Raw genomic sequence first — 15,167 nt, 5'->3', positions numbered from 1 at the left:
GATCCCATTTTTATATCTTCACACCATCCGAGCTCGAATGCTGCAGAACGGGTTATTAAGGAACTCGGAAACTTGTGCCGGTTGTACTGTAACAAACAGCACACGACATGGGACGTTTTCCTTAAAGACTTCCAGGAGGTGATCAATGAGGCACCCCATGGGATAACACAATTGGCACCCATTACAGTACTGAAAAACCGGATTCCTAAGGACTTGATAACCGAGGTCGTAAACTTCCCACCAAGGGCGCGAACGCAGCACCAAGCCATAGTGTATTTGGCTCTCAAGAGGATACGGGCTGCAGCAGAGGTCAGGAAGAGACGTGCCGACAGGGGAGCTCGTCTACGACACTTCCAAATTGGAAAAAGGGGGCTCGTGAAGTCTTTCCGACTTGCGAACAAACAAAAAATGAAATGCCAAAAATTCTATTCTGTTTACAACGGCCCGTAACGTATAAGGAGAGCAGCTCACCACAATGCTTATGAATTGGAGACGCTGAAAGGAAAGAAGTCCATAGGACTCCACCACATCTCTCACATAAATGAGATCGTGGAATAGTAGTAGTGTAAGTGGTGTAGATAGTAGAATGGGCAAATACATGAACCTGGCTATAGTAGTAGTGTAAGTGGTGTACGTAGTAGTATAGGCAAATATATGAACCTTTCTTCGGGGAACAATAATCATTGCATTAATAGATTAAGATTGTTAAAGTATTAACACGCTGCGTTTTCTCGCATAAGAATTTACTGCTGCTAACTTTTTTTTGTTTATGTTCGCGATCTCCACTGTCGATGCGGTAAGAGGCACTACCTTTCCATGAGCAGTTTTTGTCCTTTCCTATCTGGTGTCCATGTTAAGGGATAGTGATGAGTGACGAGATGTCGCACAAACGGGCGCATACAAGAACGTGCTCTTAGAAGCGTTCTGAGAAGTTCTGATACGCTCCATAGCGGCCACAACCAGTTCGTGAGACGTTCATACCAATGCTTGCAGGCACGCGTCAGTGCACTGCAAGATTGTGGTATATTGCGTGATTTCGAGGATGAATATGGGCAGTATAGTTTTTACAGTGATGCGCCAGCATCGTTGTCTTGCAAGTCGGGGTGAACCTGTGAGCGTTTGACTCCAATGGTGCTCTAGACGGTAGAAAGGCGTGCATAAAGCCTACCATGCCAATGTGCTGGTTGGGGATTTAGTGTGCTGTTTGTGACTGTCACAGATGAATAACCAAGGAATTATACTTGGAGATTCGTGACATACTGTGTAGCTGGTGTGTGGTGGGTGACGGAATCCTCAACAGGAACCATTCCTGGCTTGGTCATATTACATTGCTTCTGGAAAGGTGTGCTTTGATCGCGAAAACCACATAACATAGAGAAAGAAGTTGCAACTATAAATTTATTGTCTTGTATAGCCATGGCTAACCCAGTCTCTGGAGTTTCAGTGAGGCATAGTGAGAACTCGGAGGCCATGTCGTACGGCGCGCACATCACTGTCGTCAATAGCGGCGAGCAGCGAGACATCTCAGCGTAACAAGAATTATATAAGAGTGTTGTATAAGGTAAAAAAAAAATAATAGAGAGAGTACCATATACTAGGATAAATTAAACTTTAGGATTTTACAATAACTAGATCCTTAATAGTGTGGCGGTTTTCTACCACAAGTGTTTGGCGCGCGCCTGTTGAGATGCTATTTTTCAGGTCACCAAACCACAGACCCAAGATGGAGGGACGACGGGCGAGTGAAAGTAGCATAGTTGCATGTTCTTTATAGCACAGCATATACAGACCTGCATAACAACATAATTTAATTAAAAGACGTAGAATGTAGATCGTTGGCAAATGGTAGTTAATTCTTGAGCATGTCTACTGTCGATCTATATAATTAATAGTAATATTAGTGCGGGCCCGCATATTTAGCTGTTCATCCAGTGTAGCGTCACACACCATGTACAGTAGTGAGACCGGCCTCTACACAAATATCAAGATAAATTATTGCCATGTCTAAATTTGATACACCAAGATTTTGTTATAATGATAGCCATAGATTAATAACTATAAAAGTAAAATTAGAGTGTCTGAAATGACAGACCATCAATGTGTCATTATGTAAATTTATTATAACATAGAAGATCATGGGAAAAAGTTAGGCATAAGATTTTTGTCAGAACTGTGCAGATGACGGGTATCGTGGCAATGCAGAGGCCAGCCAGCGCAAAAACAAGAGGTCTTCGGCTACCTGCAAGAAGGCGAGCGTCCGGTCCTGCAAGCTGACAGTCACCGGGCCGTATACCTGAGGGATTAGGCGGGATCCTCGCCGGGCCACAAGCGAAAGTGAGGCTGGCCGTTGACAATGACACGTGACCCACACGCGACAGCCTGCTAGCTCTCCGGATACGGCAGCCATTTGGAGGGTTCCCTGCGGCAGACCACGTTGTCGTGAGTACACGAAGAAGATCACATATCGTGTCAGAACCTGCGCCTCATGTACCTCAGGACAGAAAGGGACGCTATATACTCACCTGTTTGGGTTTTTACAACTCACTAGCATTGGCCGATCTGCATACACAAAGCAGTATTGTGCCACACTAACAAATGTATGGTCTCATTTCTAACTTCTCCTCTCTATTAGAGAGCAGTTTTAGCAATCGTGGCTCCTAGTTCAATCCTGTATGGATGACCTCACACACTTGTGGAGTCACTCCACGTGCCATCATCCCTCGTCGAACTGCAATATTGGGAAACGTAAAGTACTGTCCAGCAAGAGAAGAGACCTAGACTAGTGATGTATCCCAACAAGTAGACCTCAGAGACAATTAATCGACGTGGGGAGAGCCTATCACTGTGTCTTCCTACCGTACTGCCGTGATCATATGCGTAGGTCTTGGTGCAATCTCAACAGAGTACTGCAGATGCTCCAGCACACCCTATTGCCGTTGCAACAACGTAGCAACAACACCCGACGTTTAGCCCTATGTGATGCCAGTACTGTGGAATTTGTGAAGTGCTTCGAATATTTCTAACAATGTGATTTAGTGCCTCGTTCTCAGCACAGTCGTGAACTTTGTGCAATGTGTACACACAACTTGATGCCCCATGAATCTTGTTTTTTTTTCTTAAATTTCTTTCTCTAGTGTTGTTTTTGTAATGTATGTTATACATTGTATGTGTTTGTGTTTTACACTGTAATTCTTATTACAAATTACTGTATTGTTCTCCACACCATGTTTTTTTTTGTATTTTGTATTTATTGTTGTGTGTATGCAAACAGTGTGCCTGAAGTCCCCATAAACTGAAGCAGATACCACCACTGTCATTGTGAATGGACCATCAGTTCAGGGAACATTTTGTAAAGGTTATTCTTGCTGCAGGGAGACAGAATGAATCGGAGGTTGTAATTAGATTCTGAAAGCTCACAAAGAGATTGTTAACTTAAATAGTATCATGTGTGAGTGAGTTCAGGTTAGTTTAATGATTAAAATTGTTGTAACATCTTGGGAATTTAATTGGGGAGCACTCCAACTCTGATTGTAGAGAATAAATTGCTCCATATTTGGCTCACATGCCCGGGCCATATTTAGAGAGTGAATGTCTCTGTGAATCGGTGTTTGGAAGGGGCTCCCTGGGTATGGATGTGTGATGTGAGTGTTAGTGTTCCATATTAAGAAGGTGAAGTTGGCTACATCATAAATAATCCTCCCTCTATGAGCTGCATTTTTCAGTTGCAGTGATTTTCTTTATAGAGTGCGGCATGTGCAGCCAGTTTGCGAGATTGTTCTTGGGCGATTGACTCACTACCTTGCTCCTAAGTGAGCCAACCGCTCACCAACTACAATCTAAAATGGCGTAGGGGCTATGAGAGGTGGCATGAACCCCCTCTCATATTTCTATCTTACGATTCTCCTCTCTAATTGCATGCAGTGAAAAGTCGCTATTCCTTCACACGCGGACTTCCCACGCAGCGTCTCTCGTCACCCGGGTGGTCCGGTGACAGGCGGGCTCTGCTGATCTGGAAAGGGTTAAGCCGACAGGTGTGAGGAAGTCGAGTGAATGCTTTGCAGACGCCAACATTGTCAAAAGACACGCCCGGAGGGGTCTGAAGTAGCGGCTGGGCTAGAGGTTCCGTTACTTCGCAGAAACTTAGCGAAAACACTTTCTGGCAGGCTACCAGCGAGGCGTGGGAATGACTTGTGTACCCAGGCAGTTGTGGCGGGAAAATTCCCGCGCTTTCTGCAAAATAGTAATTGTGATTGGCTTGCTCAGGGCATAGCTCCGTGACGTAGCAAAACCAGCGAAGAAATGGGCGCCAAGAATCTCCCTTGGTGGAATGGTAGTGTTCCGGCAATAGAGTGGAATTTTCCACTGGTTTTCGAGTTGCTGATTGGAACGGTTAACCACGGCCAGTGTCGTGGGGGCGGGAATGTTCTGTGTTCGGTTTGTATGGGTGCTCTTGTGGGGAGTCGGCTCTCGCCTTTCGGTCGAGGATGTCGAAGCAACCAGCCATCGCCTCCGGTACGCCAGATCGTGTTCTGGCAGTTAAGAAGACAGTTTGGTAATGTATGTCCGCAGCACCGGCAGATAGGGATTTTCCTAGGTGATAATCAGAGCTCAGCAGAGCGCGCCTGTTCGTCTTTTTCTAACTTTGTTTTGTCTTGAGTAGCAGCAATTAATGTTGGGTTAGCTGTGTGTCTCTCTTAAGATTTGAGTGGCAAGGAATTGGCTCCACAACCCACTTCATCTTAAACCTCACAATCTAGTTTAGGGACAACTTCACCTTCATAGCGTTTGTTTGAGTATCCAATTTGAGCCAATTTGATGTATTATAAATGTTTCATGTGTTTTTGTTTATTATTTTGTGTTTAGTCTTAATAAATCATATTGTTATTTTGGACAGAACTTTCCTTCTGTTAATCGGTAGAGCAACCCATCATTTCTCACTACGTTTATGAAACCTTCCTTTATTTAACTTATTTATCAAATTAAATTATTGCAGGTGCCAAACTCTTTTCTACTCCACTTGCAGGGTTGATTACAGTCAGTTCGCGTATATTTTTTAATCCATGTGCAACAGCAAAAGTCGGAGTTAGAATAGGGGGGGCTTAGAGCATCATTTACATATGGAGATTCTAGAAGAATTTAGTGTTAAATACACTGCTTGCCCCAGCACCTCGCAAATGTACATAATGGAATGGCAAAAACGAGGACTACCTCACTCACACAATCTCATATGGCTACAAAACAGAATTCATCTTATGGATATCGACGAAATGATCCAAGTTGAATATCCCAATGCACAAGAGGATCCAGAACTGTACGATTTAGTAGTAGTGAAAAACATGATTCGCAGACCATGTGTGCTATTAATCCCCAATTCCACATGCATGACTGATAGAAAGTGCACAAAAAATTCCCAAAACAATACTTGGACGACACACAACCCGCAGTTGATGGCCATCCCAAATACTGAAGGCGATAACCTAAAAACGGTGGCTTAGGCAGTGGTGAACTGGAAATAGATAATCAATAGGTAGTACCATATAACACAATACTTTCCAAAATATTCCAAGCACACATAAACGTAGAATACTGCAGTTCAGTTAAATCCCTCAAATATGTCTGTAAATAAGTGAACATAGGCAGTGACATGGCAGGATTTGAAAAAGCCAAAGGCAGCGAACAACAAAACAGAAACACGACGAAATCCCCATGTATCAAATGAGAAGATACATCAACAGTAACGAAGCACCAAGGCGACTTTTCAGTTTTCTCATACACGAACGCGAACCAGCTGTGCAAAATCTAGCAGTACATTTGGAGAATGGACAGAGAGATTACTTCACAAAGTACACCTCCAGAAAAACTGCAATCGGACCATCTCAGTACACAATATTAACAGCTTTCTACCAAATTTGCCAAACGGATTCATTCGCAAAAACATCACTGCATGTCGACGTCCCTACCTATTATACGTGGAACACAACAAGAAAACTCTTTCATTGACGAAATCAAGGAATTCCAGTACGAGATCATCTAGGAATCACGTAAACTGGTGCACTAGGCAGAGTATACACAGTACATCGGAAGAACGCCGAATGTTTCTATTTCCGTATGTTGTTACACTAAAAGCGGGTACGAACATGTTTAACAGATCTCAAGACTGTTGAAGGTTACGTATGCAAGACGTACAGAGAAACGTGCCAACGCATAGGACTACTGGAAAACAACCACCACAGGGAATTAATACTGCAAGAAGCCTCACTCATAGTCTCAGCTGGACAGATGAGAGACTTATTGTGTGTGTGTGAATTCCTTAGGGACCAAACTGCTGAGGTCTTCGGTCCCTAGATTTACACAGTACTTAAACGAACTTATGCCAAGAACAACACACACACACACACACAGACACACACACACACACACACACACACATACACACACACACACACACACAGCCATGCCCGAGGGAGGACTCGAACCTCCGGCGGGAGGGGCCGCGCAGTCCGAAACATGGAGCCTCAAACCGCGCGGTCACTCCGCCCGGCAGAGACTTATTCACCACAATATTAACAACATGTAACCCATAGTATCCAAAACAGCTGTGGGACTCCTTCAGAGAGAATTAGAGTGATGACGTACTGTACCAAATTCGACAAGCTCATCCTGAACTAACCATCGAGTTCAGTGGCGAATTCCTCAATGAATCAATCACTTGCCAAGAAGATAAACGTTTAGCAATAAACAACCAGCGGCTAGTGCTGCTTTGGATGCAAGCACCAAAAGATGCTATCGGTATGCTAAACTTTGCAATTACAATGGTAAAAAAGCTATAACATCGACGAATTACTTCAGTACATTGCTGACAACAAACGACTCCTCAATGACTATCAAAAGGAAATTTACAACCTTAAAATGGACCGGATCGACAAAAACATTGTTGGAGTTTTTTACTTGGCCGCACCAGGCGGCACCGGGAAAGCGTTTGTAATAAATCTATTGGTGTCGATAATACGTGCTAAACAACTAAACAACACATTTCATTTGCACTGTCATCTTCCTGCATTGCAGCCACACTTATGGAAGGAGGGCGATCAGCTCATTTCGTGTTATAACTACCGGTGAATATAGCGGAAGAACAATTCTCGGTATGTAAAATCTAAAGAGCATCTGGACTGGTAAAGCAAGCACAAGTTATTTTCTGGGACGAATACACAATGAAACATGAAAAATCACTCGAAGCCATGTACAGAGCATTACAAGACTTGAGAGGAAACTCTGAAGTGTTGGGAGGAGCTCTGCTCATACTCTTATGAGATTTCCGACAAACACTTCCAGTTATTCCCAAGTCGACATCAGCAGACGAGATTAAAGAGTGCTCAAAAAATAAAAAAAAATAAAATCACAACGCTGGCCACATATTCAAATACTGCGACCAACAAAAAGTATGAAAGTTGAACTATCGAAAGACGAAACAACAGCACATTTTGCTCAACAACTTTTACAAACAGACGAAGGAACGTATCCTACTGACCAGACGACCGATCTCACAAAATTCAATTGTGATATCTGCAACTCAGCCACTGCAGAAGACGAACTCGTGGACGTAATTTATTCAACCGTTGTTCACAGCTATAAAAATCCGGACCGGCTATTTGCAAGGAAAATTTTGGCAACTAAAAGTAATACTGTCGACGATATCAACTTTAATATTCAAAAGAAAATTCCGGTGAAGAGAGAATATATACCAATCGAACGACACGATGGTAAACATTGAAGAAAGTGTGAACTTCCCTACAGAATTTCTGAACTCTTTGCAAGTTCCAGGAATGCAGTTACACTGCCTTCGACTTAAAACTGGATGTCAATTGACACTACCCAGAAATCGCAACTCACCAAGACTATGTAACGGAACAAGGATGACAGTCAAACAGCTATCGAATAACATCATCGAAGCCTGACTTACGACTGGAAAGTATAAAGGAGACACACTATTTATCCCCAGAATACCACTGATCTCTATTGAACTGCCATTTCAGTTTATTTCAGTTTAAAAGACTCTAATTTCCAATCAAATTATCCTACAATTTTACAATTAACAAAGCGCAAGGACGATCTTAAAAATATTTCAGCATCAGCCTCAAATTTTCCTACTTCTCTCGCTGTCAATTATTCGCAGCTTGCTCTCGAATAGAAAATTCGAAAAATCTGTACATACATATCCCGGATAACAAAATTAAAAATGTTATTCGTAAATACCTCTAATACCTTAAATTTTATCTTTATACTGCGACTACCACACTATCGTGTGTAAACTCCCTGAGTGAAGTCGGGTACCACAGCTAGTGTATAATACGAAACTTCCTCGCAGATTAAAACTGTGTGCCGGGCCGAGAGTCGAAGTCGGGAACTTTGCCTTTGTCGGGAGAGTGCTCTACCGACTGGAAATACATAATATGTACAAGAACCAAGATGGAACTATAAGAGTGGAAGATTAAGAACGAAGTGCTAGGATAAGAAACCATGTACAGAAGTGGCGCAGTCTTTCGCTGCCTCTATTCAATTTCAATCTATACATCGAGGAAACAATGACGGAAATAAAAGAAAAGTTCTATAGCGGAATTAGAATTAGAGTTGAAAGCATATCAATGATAAGGTTATCTGGTTACATCGCTATGTTCGGTGAAAGTGAAGAAGAATTACAAGATCGCCTGAATGGAATGAACAATGCAATGAGTACAGAATATGGATTGACAGTAAACTGACGAAATACGAAATTAATGAGAGGCAGTAGAAATGACAACAGCGAGAAACTTTACATCATGATCGGTGATCACGAAGTAGAAGAAGTTGAGCAATTCTGCTGTCTAGATACCAAAATAACCCAAGACAGAGGGCGTAAGGAGAACATAAAAAGCAAATTAGTATTGGTAAAAAGGACATTCATGGCCATGAGAAGTCTACTAGTACCAAAGATGTGATGCTACAGAAGAAAACCAGGTGGACTGATATATGGAATGAGCAGGTTCTCCGGAGAAGCGGCGAGAGAAGTAATGTGTCAAAACACTGACAAGAATTCTCCTGCAAGTGCCCTCATGTATACAGTTCCAGAAATGAATGTACAAAAATAATCAAATTTTGTGCTAATTTTCTCATAGTTACAGCATTCTATCTAATAGTCACCTTAAGATTTGATCCCACCATCTGTTATTCAAAGAATCACTCATTTTATAATTTAATAGGATGTTTTAGACAGGCAGGTTGACTAATGGGTTTTTATTTTCTGCTCAAATACTAAACAGTACATCACGTTTTCTGACTCTGAAATTTCACGGTAATCACTGTCAGCAACCTAATCGGAACTTATACCCTTTGAAGGCAAGTCTCAGTTCTCTCTAAAAAAGCTCTAAATTTCGATACATATCATCCACAACTGCTCGTAACTTTTTGCGAGTTTAACTGATTTTCCAGAAAACGAATTAACACAATCTTAAAAGATGATTATCTATTCAGATTAAGCTACGTCCGGTCACAAGAATAGCTTACGAACTTCCAGCGTCCGACGAGCTAAATCATCTCTCAGTACTGAACGATGCAAAATATATCTTCTCTGTCTGGTCGAATAAAATGGTAACCAGTAGGCTTCTTATTTCATCTCGCACAATCCAGTAATATCCCTTTTTGCCCAGTACCACCAGTTACAAAATCAGTTTACACAAAAAACAAATTAATAAATCCCAAAAAGCAAATAAATTGAAATCAACGACATCTTGGCTCATCTGAAGGAGTGAAGCAGACATTACGGTATTAAAATACCGAAACTGTCAACTTTACGATTATAACAGGTCTCTAGTGTGGCTTGGCGTGGACAGTGACTCTATTCGGAGATGGTGGTGCGTCAGAAGAGGCATCTGGTGAACACAAGAAGCCCTTTATTATTGCTTATTTACATTCTTCAGTCTTTGATGCTGCTAGTGTTGATACCTAGCGAACTGGCGATTGCACGGACACAGTGTCTCCCGGAGTCACGTCGAAGTTGGCGGTATTGTGGGCCGTGCGCCGTCGCGGCAATATCTGTGTCAATCGAAGTCTCGCTTCACCAGCCCGTAGCTGAACAGCTGGCGTCAACTACTGTCACCGTGAATACGGAAGACTGCGGCTCCCCCTCAGTAGCACAGGATAAAGTGATCCTACTTAGACCATCACCAGATGCTTGGGTGGCTGGACAACTGCGACTCTACTCCCCTGCAAAAAACTGAGGCACGCTGCCGCTATAGCCGTCCATATTTGCGAACGTGTTGAAGGCACAGGATTTTATGCACGAACTGACTCTCAATTATGCCCCATAACTCTTCCATACGATTCATTTTGGGCGAACTGGATGACCACACCATTCGCTCGAACTGTTCCGAATGTTCTTCAAACAAATCTATAAAAATTGTGGTCCGGTGACATGACGTCGTTGTTTGGGAACATGAAGCCAATGAATAGTGGCAAATAATCTCTGGGTAGCCGAACGTAACCATTTTCAGCCTGTTGGAACAGAGGACCCAGTCCATTCCACGAAACACAGCCAACACCATTATGGAGCCGCCTCCAGCTTGCACAGTGCCTTGTTGACAACTTGATTCCACGGTTTGGCTAATCCTACCACCAGCTCTTATGTCGGGACTCATCTGACTAGGCTACAGTTTTCCATTGTCCAGGATCCAATCGATATGGTCAGGAGTCCAAGACAGGCACTGCAGGTGATGTTAGCAAAGGCACTCACATCGGTCGTCTACTGTCAGAGAACATTAACTCCAAATTGCGACGCAGTGTCATCGCACATCCTAGAATGATTTCTGCAGTTATTTTACGGAGTGTTGTTTGTTAGTAGTGACAACTCTACGCAAACGTAGCTGTTCTCTGTCGTTAAGTGAAGTTCATGGTCATTGCGTTGTTCGTGGTGAGAGGTAATGTCTGTAATCTGGTATTACCGGCATAGACGCTATGGATTTCGGAATGTTTAATTTCTTAACGATTTCCGAAACGAAATTTCCCATGCTCTAGCTCCACCTACCATTCCGTCTTCAAAGTCTTTCAACTTCTCTCGTGTGGCCATAATCACGCTGGCAACCTTTTCACATGAATCATGTGAATACAAGTGACAGCTACACTAAAGCACTGCACTTTCATATCTTGTGTAAGCGATATTACCGCTGTTTGTGGCTCTGAGCACTATGGGACTTAACATCTGTGGTCATCAGTCCCCTAGAACTTAGAACTACTTAAACCTAACTAACCTAAGGACATCACACACATCCATGCCCGAAGCAGGATTCGAACCTGCGACCGTAGCAGTCGCGCGGTTCCGGGCTGCGCGCCTAGAACCGCTAGACCACCGCGGCCGGCCGCTGTTTGTATATATGCATATATACATACACTCCTGGAAATTGAAACAAGAACACCGTGAATTCATTGTCCCAGGAAGGGGAAACTTTATTGACACATTCCTGGGGTCAAATACATCACATGATCACACTGACAGAACCACAGGCACATAGACACAGGCAACAGAGCATGCACAATGTCGGCACTAGAACAGTGTATATCCACCTTTCGCAGCAATGCAGGCTGCTATTCTCCCATGGAGACGATCGTAGAGATGCTGGATGTAGTCCTGTGGAACGGCTTGCCAAGCCATTTCCACCTGGCGCCTCAGTTGGACCAGCGTTCGTGCTGGACGTGCAGACCGCGTGAGACGACGCTTCATCCAGTCCCAAACATGCTCAATGGGGGACAGATCCGGAGATCTTGCTGGCCAGGGTAGTTGACTTACACCTTCTAGAGCACGTTGGGTGGCACGGGATACATGCGGACGTGCATTGTCCTGTTGGAACAGCAAGTTCCCTTGCCGGTCTAGGAATGGTAGAACGATGGGTTCGATGACGGTTTGGATGTACCGTGCACTATTCAGTGTCCCCTCGACGATCACCAGTGGTGTACGGCCAGTGTAGGAGATCGCTCCCCACACCATGATGCCGGGTGTTGGCCCTGTGTGCCTCGGTCGTATGCAGTCCTGATTGTGGCGCTCACCTGCTCGGCGCCAAACACGCATACGACCATCATTGGCACCAAGGCAGAAGCGACTCTCATCGCTGAAGACGACACGTCTCCATTCGTCCCTCCATTCACGCCTGTCGCGACACCACTGGAGGCGGGCTGCACGATGTTGCGGCGTGAGCGGAAGATGGCCTAACGGTGTGCGGGACCGTAGCCCAGCTTCATGGAGACGGTTGCGAATGGTCCTCGCCGATGCCCCAGGAGCAACAGTGTCCCTAATTTGCTGGGAAGTGGCGGTGCGGTCCCCTACGGCACTGCGTAGGATCCTACGGTCTTGGCGTGCATCCGTGCGTCGCTGCGGTCCCGTCCCAGGTCGACGGGCACGTGCACCTTCCGCCGACCACTGGCGACAACATCGATGTACTGTGGAGACCTCACGCCCCACGTGTTGAGCAATTCGGCGGTACGTCCAGCCGGCCTCCCGCATGCCCACTATACGCCCTCGCTCAAAGTCCGTCAACTGCACATACGGTTCACGTCCACGCTGTCGCGGCATGCTACCAGTGTTAAAGACTGCGATGGAGCTCCGTATGCCACGGCAAACTGGCTGACACTGACGGCGGCGGTGCACAAATGCTGCGCAGCTAGCGCCATTCGACGGCCAACACCGCGGTTCCTGGTGTGTCCGCTGTGCCGTGCGTGTGATCATTGCTTGTACAGCCCTCTCGCAGTGTCCGGAGCAAGTATGGTGGGTCTGACACACCGGTGTTAATGTGTTCTTTTTTCCATTTCCAGGAGTGTATATGTATATATGACTTTTGTCACCTCAGTGTACTCCAGTGAAGGCAGAGAGTTTAGCTTTCCAAGCGCCCAGGTGGTCAGGCGACGGACAGTGGTTCGAGCTCCGGCGACGGTGGTTATGGCAGAAACATCGGAACAGCGCTGACTGGGAGACTGAACGCCATACTACTGCCCAGCTGTTCGATCATTTTGAGCTGGCCTGTGGGGTTTACATGCGGCTCTCTGGGGCTGAAAATGTGCGGAAGTCATTGAGTTTCTGTGTCACAAATATTTGGAAATGTGCCCGAGGCCGCATGTCACCATGCGGTAGAAGGACAGACTGTAGAAACTTAATGAAGGCTGGTCAGTGCACGAGGCCGTTGACTCACGGATGTTTGGTGTGGCACATCTCGTTGCTGTTGATATTAGACTGTTGTCTGTGACTGCATCTGATTTACGTTTCTCGGCTGTGGTGGTGGCGGCTTGACCCCGTTACATAGTCATCATTCAACATACCCCCCTGCCCCCACTCCCCCCCCCCCCCCTATGTATGCGACCCACAGCAAGGCTGCACAATATGATTCCTATGGTCGTTCATAGTTATTAATAATTACAAATATTCGTACTTCACATACATTCCATTTTTACCCTTTTATTCACTCAGACGTTACAGCAAATAAAGGAATGACCTTCAACAAATGAAATAATAGTGCCTGACGGAAAATGAAAATATTACGTAAATTTTAGTTTTTTAACCAGCATGCTGTTCTTAGCTACAACTAGATTGAGGTTTGCTCGGACTTCAGGAATTTATTTATCGTGGAATGTCAAATTCTGCATTTCACGTGATTTTGTATATTCCAGAAATTATTTTAAATACGTTATTATAAGAATTATTTTAAATAGTTAGTTGAAATTCCTACTGTCTTTCAATATTAACATTCCAAAGGTTATACGAAAATTTTTAGCAATTCGCTTGCTGAAAATATCTTTCATAATTCACAGAGAAGCATATAATACATGCTAGCTGCAAGGTGCAGCTGCTCGGTTTTGCTTGACGACTCAGTCGGTTCACAGCTAACATACGGTGTTCTCACTGTGTGTAAACATTCTCTAGGACTCTGTGTCATTGAATGTGGGAAGAAATATTCTGACAGATTCCCTGTCAGCGATGTATCGGGTGGTTATAAATAAAGTGCAACTACTCGCAGAAACCCGGTGTGGGCCGTAACTGTCGTATGGCAGCGAATCATGGTAGATATGCAAATGGGTTAATGCGAAACCGATTTACGCTGGAAAACAAATTAGTTCCAACTGTGGTCACCGGGTGCAAATCTGGCGGTGTACGCTGTTTGTATGAGGGTATCACATCCACATTGTCATTTGATACGCCATAACGTGAGTGAGTAGTATGGCTATTGAGAAGAGAGACCGTGCGCTGTTAGTGAAACTGTTTGAGCAGAACAGTGGCAATTACAGTGATACATTGAGACAGTATCACCAACTGAAAGGTCTGAGGAAATGTCCGATATCATTAAATGGTTTAGAGACGATCATAATAAAACGCGAATACAATGGTGAGCTTGGTGTGGCACCAGGAAGAGGAATGTGTCTTATCCCAGAGGAAGTTATTTATAAGATGGCTGGTGCTGTAACTGACCTTACAGCACGTGCCTCGCGTAATGCTACTGCTCCTACAGTGACACGAGGATTGTCTATACCATGGTCAGAGTACGAAAATTTTTACGGCCTATTTGACATACGTACCCGAAGAAGCTACAATCGGTGCAGCAGTTGAAATCTCACGATTCGCAGCAACATTCTGAATTTGCTCTTCTGTTACTTCCACACATCGATGTTGATGACATGCGAAAAAGTGCTCTGTCAACAAGAGAATTCACTATTCCACACACCAGCGACAACAGTGGCGAAAGTGCTGAAGTGGGCTTTCAATTGTTTCCTCATCTATCCCATTTACGAACATTAGCCCCAAATAACATCTTCCTCCCTAACCTGAAATTTTTGCTTGCCGGGAAGAAACTTTCATCAAATGAGGAAATGATGGTTGCAGTCAAGGAGTATTTTGCAATGGTTGACCGAATCAGTTTTTCTGATAGGATGAAAAAGCTGTAGGATCACTGGACCAAGAGCACAGCTCTCACAAGAGACTATGACGAAAAGAAAGGCGAGTTGTTTACGAAACAAACTTTCTTTTTTTCCTTTTTTTACCAGACTTATCAAGCCACCCAGACTAAGCCTGGAAAAGTTATCATCGTCGACACAGAGACTTTTTTTAACATGTGAATCTTCCAACTCCTCAATTTCTTCAATATGGTGCGAAGTGGGTG

The 15,167-nt window shown here is 44.2% G+C and overlaps 1 protein-coding gene across 1 annotated transcript in view; it reads left to right on the top strand.

Moving 5' to 3' along the window:
- Positions 1-4,484: 4,484 nt before the first annotated feature.
- The window catches only part of LOC126112217 (uncharacterized), a 32,080-nt gene continuing 21,397 nt past the window's right edge, over positions 4,485-15,167 (top strand). The window contains exon 1 of the mRNA XM_049915010.1: positions 4,485-4,512. Within this exon, the coding sequence (XP_049770967.1) occupies positions 4,485-4,512 (28 nt within the window). The remainder of the gene's footprint in view (positions 4,513-15,167) is intronic.

Source organism: Schistocerca cancellata, chromosome 1, assembly GCF_023864275.1.
Source record: "Schistocerca cancellata isolate TAMUIC-IGC-003103 chromosome 1, iqSchCanc2.1, whole genome shotgun sequence".
Lineage (NCBI taxonomy): Eukaryota > Metazoa > Arthropoda > Insecta > Orthoptera > Acrididae > Schistocerca > Schistocerca cancellata.
The sequence above is the reverse complement of the archived record's forward strand: the minus strand, read 5'-3'. Positions and strand labels throughout refer to the sequence as shown.